General features: G+C 41.3%; 1 protein-coding gene across 10 annotated transcripts in view; it reads right to left on the reverse strand.

Annotated features, from left to right (window-relative positions):
* The window catches only part of PKHD1 (PKHD1, fibrocystin/polyductin), a 477,788-nt gene that overhangs the window by 121,970 nt on the left and 336,892 nt on the right, over window positions 1-18,926 (reverse strand). For all 10 annotated transcript variants that reach the window (XR_002345756.1, XM_021098821.1, XM_021098820.1 and 7 more), the window contains 4 exons: window positions 17,763-17,915; window positions 13,151-14,029; window positions 12,286-12,454; window positions 10,139-10,293 (listed from right to left, as the gene is read on the reverse strand). Coding sequence is in view for 9 of the 10 variants with exons in the window: in XM_021098821.1 (XP_020954480.1) it covers window positions 10,139-10,293; window positions 12,286-12,454; window positions 13,151-14,029; window positions 17,763-17,915 (1,356 nt within the window). In the remaining variant the exon portion in view is untranslated. The remainder of the gene's footprint in view (window positions 1-10,138; window positions 10,294-12,285; window positions 12,455-13,150; window positions 14,030-17,762; window positions 17,916-18,926) is intronic.

The following is an 18,926-nucleotide window of genomic DNA, read 5'->3' on the forward strand; positions in this document are numbered from 1 at the left end:
GGTGCAGCCCTAAAAAAAGGGACAAAAAAATAAACAAATGAGGCTTTTTGTGGTTGCCATCTCCTTGTCTTTCTAAAATGTTCGAGTGACTGACAGTTATTTTTTTTTACATGTAAACATCTATTTTCTACCCTATAAAGGGGAAAGATGTGAATTAGTTAACACATCTTTGTACAGCACCCCACCAGATGATTTAGACCACACAACGATCATTATCTAGAAGTAGTTATGAGCTCAGACTTTGGAGTCAGACAAATAGAGATTTAAATCTCAGTTCTGCAGATTCTAGCTACGGAACCATGAAAAATTAGTTAACTTTTCTAAACCCTTATTCCTTCCAATGCTGAAAGGGACCATAATCCCTACATGTTAAGGTTGTTGTAGGGATAAATGGGAATGTTTATAAGCCACTTAGCATAATGTGTGGCACATGGAATATGCCAGAGAAATGGTAACCATTATTGCTGGTTGGGGTGGGTAATTGCTGGAATAATCGCACAGTCCCAGTTTGCTTTGTTCTGCATAGACAGAGCTTTGTGTGTGAGAAAAATTGATAGATCTATGACCGCTAATGTTGGAGGATGTGGAGAAAGAGGCAAGAGAATGCCAAAGGAAGGCACCGCGTACAGTAGAGCATAGTGTTAAAAACATGGGTTTGGTCCTGAACTGCCAATTAACGAGTTATCTGATTAGGCAGGTTGCCTGTGTATCTACAAAAGATTCCACATGGATAAAACGGAGGAAACAAGAAGATCCATATCTTAGGGTAGGTCCCATCAACGGCATTAAATGTGATAACTAATGCATGCAAAGGTCTTAGCAGAGTCAAAAACATTAAGTATTCGTTGTCAGTGGAAGATTTGAGGAGCCAGACACTGAAGATGTCTAGATTGAAGAAGGAAAAGGAAATTGTTCCTGCAGATCATAGCATCCTCTACAAATCACACAGGAGAATCATGCCAACTCACAGTAAGGACTCTTTCAAAATGCAATCAAATATTGTCATGCCTGTCTCTGCCTGGTCTCCAAGAGACCAGGCAGGTCATGGGAGAGGCAGAGACTCGGGTGGAGGAAAGCTGCTCTTTGGGGTTCACACAGTATCCCCACAAGCTTTATCCTCCTCTGCTCGGGATAAAAATCCCTGCAGCCGTATATCCCAAAGATTCTAATATTTTCTGAGACTCCACTGTGCCTTTATATTTTAATGCCCTGACATCTGGAATCCTAAAAGTCTAATGTTTAACCATAAATATCTGCTGAGATTAAAGAGCTATATACCAAGCTTCAATCTTTGGGGCCTATAATTGCTTGGGAAAAGAGAATGGTATTTCCCCCTCTAGCTAGAAGAAAAAGACCTCTGCCAGCGCAGATATTGGCAGACAAATTTTCTAACAACCGTTTCCTCTCTCCATTCTGTCCTCTCATTTTCTCCCTCCCTCTCCTTCTCCTATTTTATAATACCATCTTGCTGTCATTCCCAGGACAAATGGGAAAAAAGAGAAGCCTGGAAAACTTAAAGAAAAGACACAGGTCAAGATCTAGTAACAAAGAGAACATGCTGGCTGCTCTCTGTTAAGCAGCGAGGCACATGTCTCCACATTAAAACTTGAGTTTCCCCATCATTCAGTTAGAAAACACTTCATCACTCTCTGGGCTGACAGTCAAATGCCAGCTTTATTTTCTTTTTTATCAACCTCATCTTTTATTTTTGATTTGAGGCTAGTCATTTTTAAGATCTCCACGATGGTTTATAACTTTCTTTCTCAAGAAGTGTCCAAGAAGTAACACAATTTGAAAAATGTCTCTTACCCTTTCCTGATAAAGAATGGGAAATGTTCACCTGCCCTGAAGGTGGATTTGATCAGAAGTCCTGGCCAGACCACAGGACTTTGCTGGGAATGATGTCAAGGAAAGTGTGGGAAGTGCTTATCGCGAGTTTAGATTTTTAATATAATGATTCAACATAGAGTTTAAAAAATAAACTTAGCATTGAACCCATTTTTACCCAGTGATATATTGTGAAAGCGATGTGCTGAGGTCATTTAACGTACTTCACTACTAGGAAAAATAATCTATATTTTTAAAAAGGGTTTAATATAATCTTATTATGCAAAGATTTAATTTAGATGGTAAATAGTCCTATATCATTTTTAGTTAATGTTCTTTTCCCTTTCAAAAATATAGCCAATGTGTATTATGTGTATATCCAAGTATGTTTATGTCTGCTGGTGTTTGGCCCGGAGAGCTAATTCTTGATTCTTTATGAGAAACTGAAACTGCTTCTTTTTATATTAAAAATATTAATTGCCTTCTTAAAATCCTATTTACTTGAAAGGGAGTGTATAACTATAGTAGTGATTCTCAAACCTTAGCACAGCAGAATCACTTGGGGAAGGGGTGTGTGTGGGGGGTATGCATTAAACACAAAGGCCTGGCTTCACATACCTATTGACTCAAAATCCCCCCACATGCAAATGAATGTTTAATGTCCTAGGTGATTCTGATGATAAGGCAGTTTTGGGAGCCACTAAAAGCACATCAAATGTACCTCCAAAGGAATTCTCGTCATGGCTCAGTGGTTAAAGAACCTGACTAGTATCCGTGAAGACTCAGGTTTGATCCCTGGCCTCGCTCAATGGGTTAAGGATCTGGTGTTACTGTGAGCAGTGGTGTAGGTCGCAGACAAAGACCAAAAGAAAAAAAAAAAAAAAAGCCACACACACAAAAAAAAACTACAAGCAAATTTACCTCTGAAATTGAAGGAGAATGAGGAGAAGAAGCACGGGGTACGAGGATTTTTTTTCCGTTTGCTTATTTCAAAATTTCCAGTCTATTGAGAACCAATACATTTAAAACACAATGCAAATTATCAGACAAATTAGACATACGGAATAAAATCCCCAAGTTCTGTTCATTAGCTCCAATAGATGTAACACTACTGTGTCAAATTGCTATGGTTCTACACGTGACATTTCTGTCACCACCTTGGGGTGGGCTGGCTCAAGTCTGAGGGAAGCACAGGGCAGCAGCAAAAGGCATTCATGGCCCCTTATCACCGATTTTTTTTTTTTTTTTTTTTTTTTTTGCTTTTTAGGGCTGCACTCATGGCATATGGAGGTTCCCAGGCTAGGGGTCAAATCAGAACTGTAGCTGCTGCCTATACCACAGCCACAGCAACACCAGAGCCGAGCTATGTCTGCGACCTATACAACAGCTCACAGCAATGCTAGATCCTTAACCCACTGAGAGAGGCCAGGAATCGAACCTGCATCATCATGGATGCTAGTCAGATTTGTTTCCACTGAGCCACGATGGGAATTCCTCATCCCCAATGTTGAACTGCACCCCCTGCTCCCAGTCTTGACCCCATTCCTTATCCAGTCACCCCACTGCAGCTTGTCTCATCTTTTCAGAGAGGGAATAAAATCCTAGCACCACCTTTATAAAATCCCTTCAACACCATCTTATTAAATTACTCTGGCCCATGAAGGGGCTAGGCCCTGGCTAGGCCCAGCTATGCTCCCTCTCATTATCTGCACACCGCTCAAAGGGCTCTCTTTCCCACCCACCCGTCAGACACACTGAGGCCAGCTTGGTCTCAGAGGCCAGGTTCTGGCTGGTCCCTCTCCCTGGACAGCTCCTCCCTCTGCTCAGAGCAGTGATTCCTTGCTCCTCACTCAGGCCTCATTGGAACTGTAACTCTGTTTCTCACAGCAGCTGCCTTATATACACACATCACATCACACACACACACACACACACACACACACACACTCCTCAAACTATCTCTCTAACCCAAGACTCTATTTTATTTTCTTCATAACGTTCTTCATAAATCAATAAATGTTTATTTATTTGTTTATAGGTCTAGATTTTTTTTTTTTGTCTTTTGGTCTTTTTGTCTTTTTCTTGAGCCACTCCCATGGCATATGGAGGTTCCCAGGCTAGGGGTCTAATAGGAGCTGTAGCTGCCGGCCTACGCCAGAGCCACAGCAAAGCGGGATCCAAGCCGCGTCTGCGACCCACACCACAGCTCACTGCAATGCTGGATCCTGAACCCGCTGAGCAAGGCCAGGGATCGAACCCACAACCTCATGGTTCCTAGTCGGATTCGTTAACCACTGTGCCACGACAGGAACTCCACAGAGCTGGATTTATAAATATATAGAGATATACGTAAAGATATAGAAACAGATATAAGTATAGATACAGATAGAGATACAGGTATAGATTGAGATACAGATATAGAAACAGATACAAATATAGATACCAATACAGATATGGAAACAGATATAGAGATACAGATATAGGTATCTGTACAGATACAGATAGAGATACAGATATAGAGCATACAGATATAGATGCAGATATGGAAATAGACACAGATATAGCTACAGAAACAGATATAGATATAGAAACAGAGATATAGATATATATACAGATACAGACCTAGGTATTAATATATACAGAATATATACAGAAATAGGTATTAATATATCTATATCTCCATTGTCACATAAATTTGGTGGAAGCAGGAATGTTGTCTTGTTCACAACTGTAGTTCCTATCCTCAGAGAGGCACTGGTAAACTACGGACAGGCATCATACATTTGCTGAATGAACGAAAATGCCAACTTCAGCACTTAGCACACAATAGGAGCTCAAGGAATGCTGGTTCCCACCACACCTCCTTTCTACTTTCTACATCGAGACTGAGACAGTGTAAAATCCCACTGAAACCAGAGCTCTGACTTTTTTTGGTCCTCTCCCAATAATACTGGTAGCCTACATGGATGAACTGGGCTGAGAGGTAAAGCCATGCAAGTGTAGACTGGGACAGAGAGGAAATCAGTCACAAACCAGAACAGAAAAATCCAGTATCTATCTAGTCCATAATGGGATATTTATTTCCAGATGGTGTTTTTCTAAATAATTTTGGACTTTCAGATAATCAGATGCCTCCATCATCAAAAGAAATCCTTTCCAGAATAAAATGCAAATGGTTCTGAGAGGATCTCCTGCTTGAGATTAGCCGCCTTGCACTCTGCTGCCATGCGTGTTTCAGAGTTGGCTGCAAATGCAAACTTACAGATAAGTACAAAACAAAATTAACGGTTCACGTTTCCCCTGGCTACACACCCTGCATTACACAGATAGCAAAACCCACTGGCAAGGTATCCCTCGTAGCTGATCCACAGGGATAATTTTTGCTCCCAATTCCAGAGTCTATGGCAAAACGCTGGGACCTGTGAATATCTGTCTGAGTTTTGCATGTGAACTTATAGGTGTAAAAAAAAAAAACCAAATTTTTCAAATTAAAAATAAACCTCAAAGGCAATGGACTCCGAACTGTTTGTTAATAAAATTGAGAAAGGCCAAACGGGTGTGTTAAACTTGACACCATTTGGAATAAATATGAGAGCTGCTTCCAGCTGCCTCCACTTTTCTCTCTGCTGCACGGTTCCCACTGTTTAACAGATGATCGTGATTCTTGTCTTGAAGAAGAAAAATACAAAAGAGGCACTTATTCTCAAGACTAAACGTGTGCTTTTCTCCTCCACCACATTGTGGACAGAATTGGATGGAAAGCAGCACAAAAGAGAATGGTTTACAAAATAAAAAGGGACGCGAATCAGGGAAGGAGGGATCTATTCCTATTTTAGAAGTCAAAGGAAAAAAAAAACAAAACGCTGAGATCCAGTGAGCACCCGGCAGGCACCATTTCCTAGGCGCTGTCTCCTTCACCGCGAGAGGACAGAGGCTGTATTTGTAGTGCAATAAACAGCAGATTCTACTGCGAGCCTTCTTTGATTTTGATTTTTATGGACACACTTGCAGCATATGTTAGTTCCCAGGCCAGGGGTTTCATTGGAGCTATAGCTGCAGGCCTACACCACAGCCATGGCAACTCAGGATCCAAGCCGAATCTGCGGCCTACGCTGCAACTGTCGGCAATGCTGGATCCTTAAACCAGGCCAGTGATTGAACATGCATCCTTATGGATACTATTTGGGTCCTTAACCGGCTGAGCCACAACAGGAACTCCCATAAGAGACATTTTCAATGCTACCCCCATAAGTTCCTGGCATTCTTCTTCACATGCCAGAAACAGCTACTGCTTTGCCGTATTGTAAGATTATCATTATAAATAGTGACTATATTTCCTTTCTGAGCAAGTTTTTTCTGGCCCCTGGAAAGAGCAGGATTGGCCTGTTCAGGGAAAGCCAGAGAGCGAAGACTTAGTGTTCCCAGGGGGATCCGTCAGCCAATGAAAAGTAGCATCTGAATTTTTTTATTTTTTTGTCTTTTTGCCATTTCTTGGGCCGCTCCTGCGGCATATGGAGGTTCCCAGGCTAGGGGTCGAATCAGAGCTGTAGCCACTGGCCTACACCACAGCCACAGCAACATGGGATCCGAGCCGCGTATGCAACCTGCACCACAGTTCACAGGCAATGCGGGATCCTTAACCCACTGAGCGAGGCCAGGGATCAAACCCGAAACCTCATGGTTCCTTGTCGGATTTGTTTCCGCTGCGCCACGATGGGAACTCCAGGATCTGAATTTTAAATGCTTTAACTTCTTCATGGCTTACCTGGAACCACTGTGGGTGGTCTCCTGGAGCTCCCCATCAGACAGGAGTGGAATTGTCCACAGAAGTAACCAGCTGGATAGCATACCCTGCCCTAGCTTCATGCCTTCCCCTGTCTTTCTGCCCCCTTCTCTCTTCCCGTGAATCAGGATCTGTATGGGGCAACCCAAACTAAGACACTATTTTTCAGTCTTTATTCTTTTATTTTTATTTTTTGGTCCTTTTAGGGCTGCACTCGCAGCATATGGAGATTCCCAGGCTATGGGTCGAATCGGAGCCGTAGCTGCCGGCTCCTATGCCACAGCCACAGCAACACCGGATCCTTAACCCACTGAGTGAGGCCAGGGATCGAACCTGCATCCTCATGGATGCTAGTCAGATTTGTTTCTGCTGAGCCACGACAGGAACTATTCTTTTTTGAATTGTAATTTTTATTAAATACTCTGAGACACATGCCCCTTGTTACTGTTTCCACTGAAATACGACACTCACCAAACCTCCCCAATTTAGAAAAGCTTCCCAAGGATTCATGAACTTATTTTAAAGTACAAGGATGTCTGACTTTCTTTTTTCTTTCTTTCTTTCTTTCTTTCTTTCTTCCTTCCTTCCTTCCTTTCTTTCTCTTTCTTTCTTTCTTTCTTCCTTCCTTTCCTTTCCTTTCCTTTCCTTTCCTTTCCTTTCCTTTCCTTTCCTTTCCTTTCCTTTCCTTTCCTTTTCTTTCTTTCTTTCTTTCTTTCTTTCTTTCTTTCTTTCTTTTTCTTTCTTCCTTCCTTCCTTCCTTCCTTTCTCTTTCTTTCTTTCTTTCTTCCTTCCTTTCCTTTCCTTTCCTTTCCTTTCCTTTCCTTTCCTTTCCTTTCCTTTCCTTTCCTTTCCTTTCCTTTCCTTTCCTTTCCTTTCCTTTTCTTTCTTTCTTTCTTTCTTTCTTTCTTTCTTTCTTTCTTTCTTTCTTTTTCTTTTTCTTTCTTCGTTCCTTCCTTTCCTTCCTTCCTTCTTTCTTTCTTTCCTTCTTTCCTTCTTTCTTCCTTCCTTCCTTCCTTTCTTAGCTACAGCCACAGCAATGTGGGATCCAAGCCACATCCGTAACCAACCCCACAGCTCACAGCAACTCCAGATCCTTAACCCACTGAGGGAGGCCAGAGATCAAAGCTGTATCCTCATGGATACTAGTCAAGTTTGTTACCACTGAGCCACAATGGAAATTCCTGAGGATGTTTTCTCGATAGCATAAACACCTGTCATAGTGAGATGATTCTTTAACAGAATTAAGACCACAAAAAACTATTTGAGTAGATCTAGCAGTACATGAGAGTAGCTGCCTATCTACTTATTTTCCCTTTTACAACTCTGCCCTTATTTTCTCAGTAAGTATGATTCCCTGAATTTCATTTTTTTTTTTGGAGCAAAAATACATTTGCTGGTTACATTCAACAGATATAACTAATATGTCAAAATTATTATTTACTCAGCATGTTTCATGAATTCAGCACTGACTTTTGAAAACCTATACTTTAATCCACAGCTTGTCACTCTGTTGCAAAGATAAGCTTTTACCCTATGAAAAATTCTAAGAAAAATATGAAAAAGTGTTGAAGCATGAAATTGTATGGTAATTAAAAGACTTTTGCAGGAAACACTTCTAAATGCCAAATGCTATAAAGTAGTAATAGTTCAAATGGAAGGAAAGTGCTAACAAATAAAATGATTCATAGAAATGTCTTGGTTACAGGATTCCATAGTAGAAGTAAATTGTTAAACCAATGACGTGAAGTGTTCAATTTCTTGTGAATGTTCTTAAATGGTTTGGGGCAAACAGAATTGATATTCCCTTGGTTATCAGTAATTCATTCATTTGTTCAGTCTGTCAACAAATATTTGTTGAGCATCTCCCCAAATATACAATAGTGAGCAGAACAAAATCCTCACCCTTACCAAGTTTGCATTCTCAAAGGGCAATCAGTAAATCAACAAACAAACTAGTACATTTATAGTATAATTTCAAGTCCTAGAACGCTGAAAAAAAAAAATGAAGTAGGCCTAGTAGGGCTAGAGGCTAACAGAGGAATAATTATTTTAAGTAGGGTGATCAGGGATGGCTTCCCTGCGGAACTATACCATTTGAACAGAAGAAGCCAGCTCTGCAACAAAGTGAGAATGGGATATCTCAGGCAAAGAACAGGATTCTTTGCCTTCAATGCAAAGGCCTTGAGGCAAGAATCAGCTTATCACATTAAGGAAAAATAAGACCATGATGAGTAAGTAAAAAGAATTATCACAGAAGATGAAGTGAGAGAGGTAGGCAGGAACCAGATACTGCAAGACTTAGAGGCTCATAGTAAGGATTCATTCTGGGGGAAAAGGCAGCCAATGGAAAGTTGGAAAGATCACTAGAGCTATTGATCACTAGATCTATAGTAAAAAGATCACTAGAGCTATAGGAAAACAGACTATAGGGTACAGAACTGAGAGAAAGAAGATCAGCTAGGAGGCTATTTTCTTGTCAAGAGAGAGATGGTGATAATTAGAAGTGGGAGAGTTTGGGTGAGGGAAAAAGAATAAACCATCACTGCTACATTTTTTATTTAAATAACATCATGAAGGGTGGTAGTGATTACTGAGGTAGGGTCAACTGCGTAAGAAACAAGTTGTGGATGGGGGCAGAAATCAAGACTCCCTGTTGGGGCATTTGAGTCTGAGACGCCAATTATACCTCTCAATGGAGTCAGTTGGATATAACAGACCAAAGTTCAGGGTGGAGTCTGGAGGTCATTAGCATTAAATGGTATGTCAACTTTGGACCTGGGAGCAGGCTAGAAAAAGAGATCTGAGGACACAGTCCTGGAATATTCAGAACTTCGAAAGGGAAAAGGACACTAGAAAAGTCTGAAAAGAATTAAGTAGGAAGAAAGCTGGGAAAGTTCTTTGGATTTACTTCAGCATTTCCACCTGAACAAAAGTGTAAACTCAAGAGTCACGTCATTTGTAGAAGCAGAAAGACAGTGATCGCCCCAGGGATCCAGCTATAAAAACTGATGGCCTAATGGGCTTCATTTGTAAAATTAAGAATAAGAAGGGATTTTTAATCGCAGTCCCTCAGGGACAATGAGAAGATGGAGAAAAGGAAGGCAAAAAAGAAGGCACGCCATCTCTTCCACTACTCTTTCCAGAGTGAGAGCATTTAGCTCTGATGGAGGGAAAAGAAAGACTCAGAAGCCAGAGAAGCCAGCTTCATGGCAGATGCTGTGAAATGCTGAACACAGAGAGTGCTGCCTCAGGCCCAGGTGACCAAGCTAGTGAGAGGACTGTTCTCTTCACCTGTGCACAGGTGGGTGTAGGAAATCTGTACCTTGACATTAACCATGGACACCTCATGGAGAGCTAAACAGTTGCAACACCTCTCAAGCATCGACAGCCCTGATAGAGGTAAGCAGAGCAGTCCACAGGCATAGACTCCAATTCCAGAGCCTAGTTCCTATCAGAAAACATGGCCAAACCATCTCCACCACATAACCGCTCCCTCCCCTGGAGGCGTTGAGTTCAGATAGAGCTGACCTGTGTTGAAGAAGGATCCAGTCCATTCCCCTTCAGTTTTAAGAAATACAGACACCGGTGGAGGCAGGCCCAGGGCTCTCCCATCCAGATCCTTAAAGAGATATTTTCTAGGGCTTTCACAATCTGATTCAGAGCAGACCAGTCTTAAGTCTTTCCTGTGGAGATAGATAGAAAGCAGCTCTCTCATTTCCAGGCTAAGTAGCAAAAAGAAAACATATAGGGATAGCGGCAACCTCATGAGAAATAAATTCAACAGAATTTTGTTATCAATAATATGTGACATAGATATTAAGTAAAACTCTATAGAAAATGTTATTTCCCAGTTATACAGTCAAGAAAAAAAGACATTCTTATTAACCAAATATTTTGGCTATCTAGATATATAATCTGTACATAGATCTCTAATTTTCTAAGAAGCAAGATAAAATGTTGCAAATCCAATATCTACTCAGCATCATGTAATCATTGCTTTAGAGAACTTTGGGGCTTTGCCGTATTGTAAGATTATCATTATAAATGGTGACTATATTTCTGCTATATACAAACAAGGCAAAAAAAGATGTTCTCATTGGACAAATATCTGTTGAAAACCTGCTGCTTGTTGGTCAGGGAATACAATGATAATAAAGGAGACATGGTTCCTATACGATCAGAATTTAGGGTATATGAACAAGTAACATTGGGTTAAAGAGAATGTATTTATTTGATTTCCCCTGGTTCAATGCTTTTAGGTGCCATTAGTGATAATATTAAATATGAATTAAATAGAAATAATATTAACTATGAATAGTAATCTTAGGAAATGTAAATATGAATATATAGCAGTACAAAGAATCTGTTGCTAGTATCATTTAGCTTTACAACCATTTTGTCCGTAAGCCAGACGTGAACATAAGAAAAATTGGACAGGAGTTCCCATCGTGGCTCAGTGGTTAACGAATCCAACTAGGAACCATGAGGTTGTGGGTTTGATCCCTGACCTTGCTAAGTGGATTGGGGATCCGGCGTTGCCATGACCTGTGGTATAGGTCACAGATGCTGCTCAGATCCCGTGTTGCTGTGTCTCTGGCGTAGGCCAGCAGCTACAGCTCCGATTAGACCCCTAGCCTGGGAACATCCATATGCCACAGGAGCAGCCCCAGAAAATGCAAGACACACACAAACACACACACACAAAAAAAAAAAAAAAAGAAAAGAAAAGAAAAGAAAAGAAAAGAAAAGAAAAGAAAGAAAGAAAGAAAGAAAGAAAGAAAGAAAGAAAGAAAGAAAGAAAGAAAGAAAGAAAGAAACATTGGACAGTAGAAAAAAAATGACAAAATAACACATATTTTATACCTAATATTATTTTTAGGTTCCAAAAGAGGTTCAGGAATGGGCATTAAAAGGAGACTGGTTTGGGGACAAACATATAAACTTCCTAATTAGGGTGATTTTTCCTGATTCTTTTCTTCCAGCTAAAGAAGTTTTCCCCAGTGTTATAGGAAAGAAAAAGTAACCCATTCTCCCTGCTTCTGACTTTCCCACTCCCTGTTATGGGGTAAAAAATATCCTTTTCTAGTTTTTAGGTTCTTGAATAAAACTCTCAGATCCTATGTTCAACAATAGTAGTTATACCTAGTCTGAGCACAAATATCTGTCCAAGGCATGTCGGTCATTTCAGGGATACTTGACAACAGACATGGTTTCCTTCTACCCACCCTGCATAAGGGCCCCCAAGCCTCCTTCTGAAGACTAGTGACACCATACTCATGGGAGAGTCAAGAATTAGGGTCAACTTTTTCCACTGATTTTAAAAACATCCCAAAGAAGTATCTCTAATAAAGACAAACCAATCACATAACATCAGTAAACTTGCAAACCCATCACATCTGCCCCTTCTGTCGGTCAGAGGACATCATGGGGTGGATCCCAGATTCATAGGGGGGGAGAGAAACAACTTCTTCCTCTTTAGGGAGAGAGATTTCAAAACTTATATATCACATGAATATAGGAAGGTAAAAAGTTGGAGCCAATCAATCTACCATATCTTTCTAGAAGGACTTCTATTCCCATTGATGATTTTAACCCTTTAAAAAAAATGTTTGGGTACTTGGAGAATTACCAGATATTTCATAAATATGGCTTATTATAAATATCAAAAGTGGTACCTGGTTTGTAAAGGAGGAAAGTAGAACTTGTTTTTGTCTTTGATCTTCAGCATCCTGGTTCTCTCTGCTGTTATTGGAGGCACGATTCCAGTGTTCTCCGAACTGGACACAATGCAGACGTCTAGATCATTGCTGTAGCAACTCTTCACAAAACTTGAAAAGGTCACACCTACAAAAAATATCGGAAGTATCACGACATCATATCTTGTAAACTACTGACCACAAATACAGACTATACAACTACATATTCTTATACTAACATATGCTCAGGAGTAAATTTAAGCTGTGTGCAGTAGTTTTAGGAAGTTACATAAATCTTGACTTCAAATATCTTTAATTCTTGAAGACATGGACATTGTATGCAAAACAGAAGAGTGTTCCAACACAACGAAGTCTTAAGAGCAATACTTTTCATCAAAAGCTTGATTAAAATCCAATGGGGAGTGAATACAATAGTACAATAGAGAGCTGATAGAAGATTCTCTGCATAGCGTGCAGCATAACTACATTTAATCCTGGCTGCCCCATCAACTACTTAACAACCTCAGTGAGGCACAACTTCTGCATGTCAATTTCCTCCTCGTACAAGAGGAAAAATAACACCTCCCTAAGAGAAGAGTTATATAGTCAAATTAAATATTTGCTTATGAAAGCAATTCCATGTGTATAAAGCAGTGACTCTTTAGGGGAATTGCTCACTGTTGCTATAAACCACCATTGTGTTGTCAATGCCCAACAGGTGCTCAACTAGACAGCAGGCTCTAGACTACATTATACCCTTCTGCTAATCTAATTTCAAAATGATTTTAATAATTCTATGCATAGATGTATGACACTACATTGCTTGGAAACCCAAGATTCATACCTTGAAGTTTCATGATGCCTGAAATTAAATGGCCATTCCTCACTTTGTGCCATGGCTCCTGGGGCCACCGATTTGGTTCTGAGGTGAACACAGGCCACAATATACCAACTCGACCCCCTCTGGGACTGGAAGGAGCTCGATCAGCTGATGTCCAGTTGGCAGAGCGAGGCTTAACTCTGTCCTGGATGCAGTCAAAAGACGAGCTGGTGGCCACAATGACTGAATTTCTCAGCACAATCTCTCTGTTTCTGATATAACACTGCGGAGCAGAAGACACATAAACTACTGCCAAAAGGCCAACAGCATTGTCTACCAGTGTGATGTTTTCTATTTGCATGCTGTTCTCCCCCTGGAGCATGGCACCATAGTCGAAGTTCTTGAAAGCCAAGAAGCCGGAGATACTAGTGCAGTTGTTAGGTCCACTCTCCTTATAGAGATGGACGCCATGGAGACTTGAGTGAGCCACATTGTCAGACCAAAGAACTTCAGAAGAGGAGCACCTGTGCCCCCGGATGTGAAAGCCAAGTCTCTCGGATCCTCCCACAGCGTTGCCATGGAGATGGATGTCCTTTGCCTGATTCACTTTGATTCCTGCTACCCAAACAGGTGACCAGGCTGACTGTGTCATCAGAACCACAAGATTCTTAGACAGAGAATAGTTCTGCCCCTCCAAATGGATACCATGGCCAGCTGTACCAAACACCACGTTGTCATTTAAAATGATCCCATGACTGGCAGCTGCATGAATTCCCCCACCGCAGCTCTGGTGCAGAGTAGATGATATTATCCAGGATCCTGCCGACACATTAGTGAGTTCGATGGACGAATACAGTGGTGACCCAAAGTTCTGAATTTCCACGTTGAGAAGTTGAAGGACACCTGCAAGCAAAAGGAAAGAGAGAGCCTTGGGGATGGGCAGAGCTAACTTAAAGATTCTGTGCCCCATCTGCAGGGCTGGCACAAGGGACTGGGTAAGAAGGAAAGAATGTGGCTTCCTGGTCACTCATTTCAAAGTCATGTCTCCTCCAGTGACTCCATGTAAAAAGACCACAGCCATCCCACAAAGATGCTGCATGAATAAAAATAATGGCTAACTATATAAAACATTTTAAGCATTTTTTTACTCGTGTGTGTATTAACCAAAAATTGAAAAACAATCAGTAGTAAATGCTTAAGATGTCTTGAGTGTTTACTTATTTATTTGGCCATGCCTGTGGCACGTGGAAGCTCCCTGGCCCAGGATTGAACCTGCACCACAGCAGCAACACAAGCCACTGTAGTGACAAAGCCAGATCCTTAACCTACTGAGCCAAATGGGAATTCCAAAATGTCTTGAGTATTTAAAGGGAGAATTAAGCAATGACTTTGTTCACAACTGTTTTCTTATTTTCCCTTTTGTTTATCACAATTCTGAGTACAGCTTGCTGGATAGTACTGGTCAGAAGGAGGAGAATGGCAGAGAGCTCTGATTTAAAAGCAAGAACTGTAAATCCTGACCTGCTTTTCTGACCTGTAACCATTCAACCCTGTAGGAGGCACCCTGGACCTACACCTGCTGATCTTATCTCAGCCAGGCTCTGGAGTATATTCCAGAAAAATGCAAGGGTTCTTAATACAGTGGGAACCTGGACTGGATTCTGGAACAGAAAAAGGACACCAGTGGAAAAGCATGTGGAATCTGAATAACGTCTCGTGTTCAATTAATAGTAACACATAAATGTTCATTGACCAGTTTGGACGAATGTACCAGAGTTGTATCAGATATTCACCATAGAAGAAGCTGGATGAAAGGTACGCAATACTCTCCATATACTCTTTGCAACTTTTTTTTATAAACCTAAAGTGATTAGAAAATTAAAAGTTTAATAAGGGCTTCAGAATCAGACTTGAATTTGAATGATGTTATCTCCATCCCTTGCTCGCTGGGTGACTTTTCTTACATTTCCTTTTAATTTATTCATGTTTTTTGAGCACCTGAAACACAGAAGTTGCCATACTAGAAGACAGGGCTGAAAGCCCCAATCTTACCCTCGAGAAGTTCAAAAGCTCATAAGAAAGTCTTATAAATAAACAGGCAATCTCATTATAGACTCTGTTTCCTCATCTATGAAAATGAGGATAAATTGACTCTCACAGGGACACTGGGATTAAATGAGATAAACCGATAGGGATGGAGTAGCATAGTTAACACAGGTAGTTGCAGAAGTCCCAATAAGAGACCATAGACAGAAAGGGAAACCTGGGGAACTTTGGGAGATCACTGTAAGTTAATAATTGCTCAAGAAAGCCATCAGAACAAGGCAGGTTTGCTTGACTACTACAAGAGCGAGATATGCCTCTGGTCATTGGGTGGGAGGTGGGGTGATACCTGCATTCAAGTTCAGACCAAGGGCAGGAGTTTAACAATCATTGTTCTGTTGATTTGAATAAGCACCATGTAGTCTTAGTTTGACCTTATAGGGTCAAATACTCTCTTACCGATGATAAAGAGGAGTTACTATTCCAGGAAAGAGGAAGAGGCAGTCTTTTCCCACGCCCCCTTGGATTATAAAACTGTAGCCCACCTAATCTTGGGGCAGAGCCTCCATGCCTGCCTGATCACATCTCTCACAAACATCTTATCTTAATAAATCTATTTCTTGCCTACCACTTTGTCCTTCCTTCTACACTGAGGCACAAAGAACCTGAACCTCCCATAAGTCCAGACACCGGGTGAGTGATTTTAATTTAAAAACTGTGTGTTCAAGTCCCAGTCTGAGTTTAGGCTGGGTTCAAGTCCAAGCACACGGGTTCTGGCTGGGTTCAAGTCATTAACACCATCAGTTTCAAAACCAGCATATATCCTGGTGCATAAGAAGCATCTAATACAGATTCTCTGTCCCTGATCAGCAAGCCAGAGGCTCAGGACCAAGTCAGCCTTGCTGGGGGTTTGTGTCTTGGCTTTGGGGTTCAGCTGTAAGAATCAGCCTTCTCTCTTGCTCCTGTGACCAGGCTCCAGCCTGGCCTGCAGTTTCCATGAAAAGGGGCCCTGTTTTTCCCTCCCTCCCTAATTCTCCATCTTCATAAACTGCAGGTAGTTTCCTTTGTATACGACCAGGACTCAGCCTTCCAGAACAAGGTTCCTCCATGTCAACACTACAGACGTTTTGGACCAGATCATCCTTGCTTGTGGGAGGCCATCCTGTGCATGGTAGGATGTTGGCCATCCACTCACTAGATGCCAGAAGCTCTGCCAAAGTTGTGGCAAAAAAAAATGTCTCCAGATATTGTCAAGTGTCCTTTTGATGATGGAAAGATGTTACTGGAATCCAGGTTCTTGTTCACAGAGCCGAAGAATGAACTTCAAGAACACACCGGCAGCAAGCAAGCCAAGTCTTTATTATATGAAAGCAAACAGCTCCCAGGACAGCTGGGAGGGGGAAGAAGAGTCCCCCTCTCTATTGTCCTATAGGGATGGGAGGTACCAAAGTGTTGCAGAAAGATGTGGTTTTCTCCCATTGGCCTTGCCCAGTTACCTATATCAGTCCTTGTCCAATAGGGGTCTTAGGGGTGGAAATGTCCCATAAGTCTCATGGTTTCTTTGCCCTTTTCTTCCCGTAGACTGAGTCACAGGGGGTTAGAGATTAATGTCCATCTGGGTGTAGGTACACTCCCTGTAGTAAACAAGGCCTGTGGGGATGTTACTCCCCAGAGCCCTTAAGCCACAAAGGTTAATCAATAGCCATATCAAAGAAGGCATAGAAGCCCATGCTCCTACACTGACCACCTAAGTTAGTATTCTGCCTCACTTTGGTGGGGAGGGGAGAGCAAAATTACTCCTACTGAGAACTGATGGGAATAGAGCTTGCTCTGTGGACCAGAAATCCTGAACTTTTGCTTTAAGATTCAAACATTCAAACACTGTCCTTTACCATCTTGGTAAAACAGATGTGCCCACAAAAAGCTTTCCATGCTCAATGTTTGGAAAGTGGTTAGATCCTTCTCCAGGCCTTCTCACAGTCTTTACTCTATTTACGTACTCAGTGACTTTCTAAGATGGAGCTTTTAGTTGACTAGGAAATAACTTTAGAATCACATTTAAGGCACCCAAGTTTAAGAAATAAGGTATTCATCAAATAATTCTGCAGCATTCTAGATGAGCTAAAGCTTGAAGGAAACAAGAGAAATCAAACTGATCCTCAAACCTAGAAAATAGATATCATTCTTACTGAAATTTACACTATTAATTTATAGCGTGAGATAAAGCCTGCCATCAGATAGAGCATGCCACTGGGAAAGAGCAGTAGAAATTCAGGAAAGAGATAAAATTCAAATGGTCATTAAATCATCTATAATTTCAAAGCAGAGAAAATTTCACATCTGCTGAAGATGAGGGTTTTTTGGGGGGTAGGAGGTAAAAATGTGCCTAGGTGCTAATAGGTAGTATATTATTTTAACACCACACTGATAATTAACGCAGATTAAGACTGAGAATTTGTAGCTTCTCAGAGCACAAAGGTTCAATTTCAAACATTTTGTTTTACAAATGAAAATTCCCACAGTTGGAATTTCTAAGTGTCCCAGATGCATAAGCTCCAAACAGTAATGTTTAGTAACTTAAAATTTCATTTACCTGAAAATTCTTCCCCATTGGACTTCCTGAAGGATCCCACAAGAAGACTACCCCCGCATGCTGTATCCCCCTGGATTTGTATATTTCGGGTCAAAAGTCCAACCTCTGCAGCCAAACGAACTTTTCGACCATCTTCCATGATGTGGACGCTTCCTGGGGCAATGGGAGTTGGGGAAGGAAAAATTTTTAAAAACCTATTTCGGAGATCGCCAGCTGGGGAGCCAACAAACCTGGCAAATAAAAACACTCCTTTCCCGGTGGAAGTCCTTCCAACATTAAGGTCTGCTTTTCCTCCGGCGTTCTCCACAAATGTCAGCTGAGAAATGAAAAGCCCATTCAACCTGTCTCTCTTTGGGATCAGATTGTGTCGGAGCAAAATTCATTTCTCCTCACTCACTGTGAGTATGGGGACAGAGATGTTCGGGAAGATCGGCCCAATTAGTGAAGTCCCCAACCTCCTTCCTTCAATTCATCAGACCGAGATGCCCTCATCCAGTTGTGCCTTGTTCCTGGACCCCTTTCGTGAGAGCGAGGAGCCCCAGATCCACTGAGGCAGCGACAGGACCAAAGCAGTGGCGGCAGCGCCCTCTCCTGGCGGGCCTGGAGCTCATCACTCTGCAAGGAGCTTCCCCAGACTTGCTGGTTTGTTCCACTGCCCATCCCCCACGAATTTACATTGCAAATTGCACCTCACTGGCAAGAATTGCTGACGATTTCTCTCCCTCCTTCCAATCTTTAAAAACAACATCATCCTTGAAGCTACGATTTAGAAACAGCTGTAGAGTCCTGTTGAAAGCATGTATTTCCCTCCCATATCAGAGACCAAAAAAATAACCCCTAACCCCTCTATCTCCATGTTTTATGACTTATTAGCCATATTTCCTGGGTTAAATGTATTTATTAGAATGATCCAGGAAATATGGTTATTTACTATTGTTATGCAATATATTTTAGGTGTAGATAATGTGTTAAAATCTTCAGTACCTTTTTAAGGGGAAGGCATTTGGCCTTTATTTATTCATTTTTATTGGGGTAGGGCAGTAGTAGTTACCAATACATAAAATGAAGCTCCCGTCAGGAAGGACACGGTCTTAAGTATGGGAAAAGGAGTCATTATTTACAATAACTACCACATTCGAAGTGACTGTATGATTCAGTGGGCCA

This window comes from Sus scrofa, chromosome 7, assembly GCF_000003025.6.
Source record: "Sus scrofa isolate TJ Tabasco breed Duroc chromosome 7, Sscrofa11.1, whole genome shotgun sequence".
Classification (NCBI taxonomy): domain Eukaryota; kingdom Metazoa; phylum Chordata; class Mammalia; order Artiodactyla; family Suidae; genus Sus; species Sus scrofa.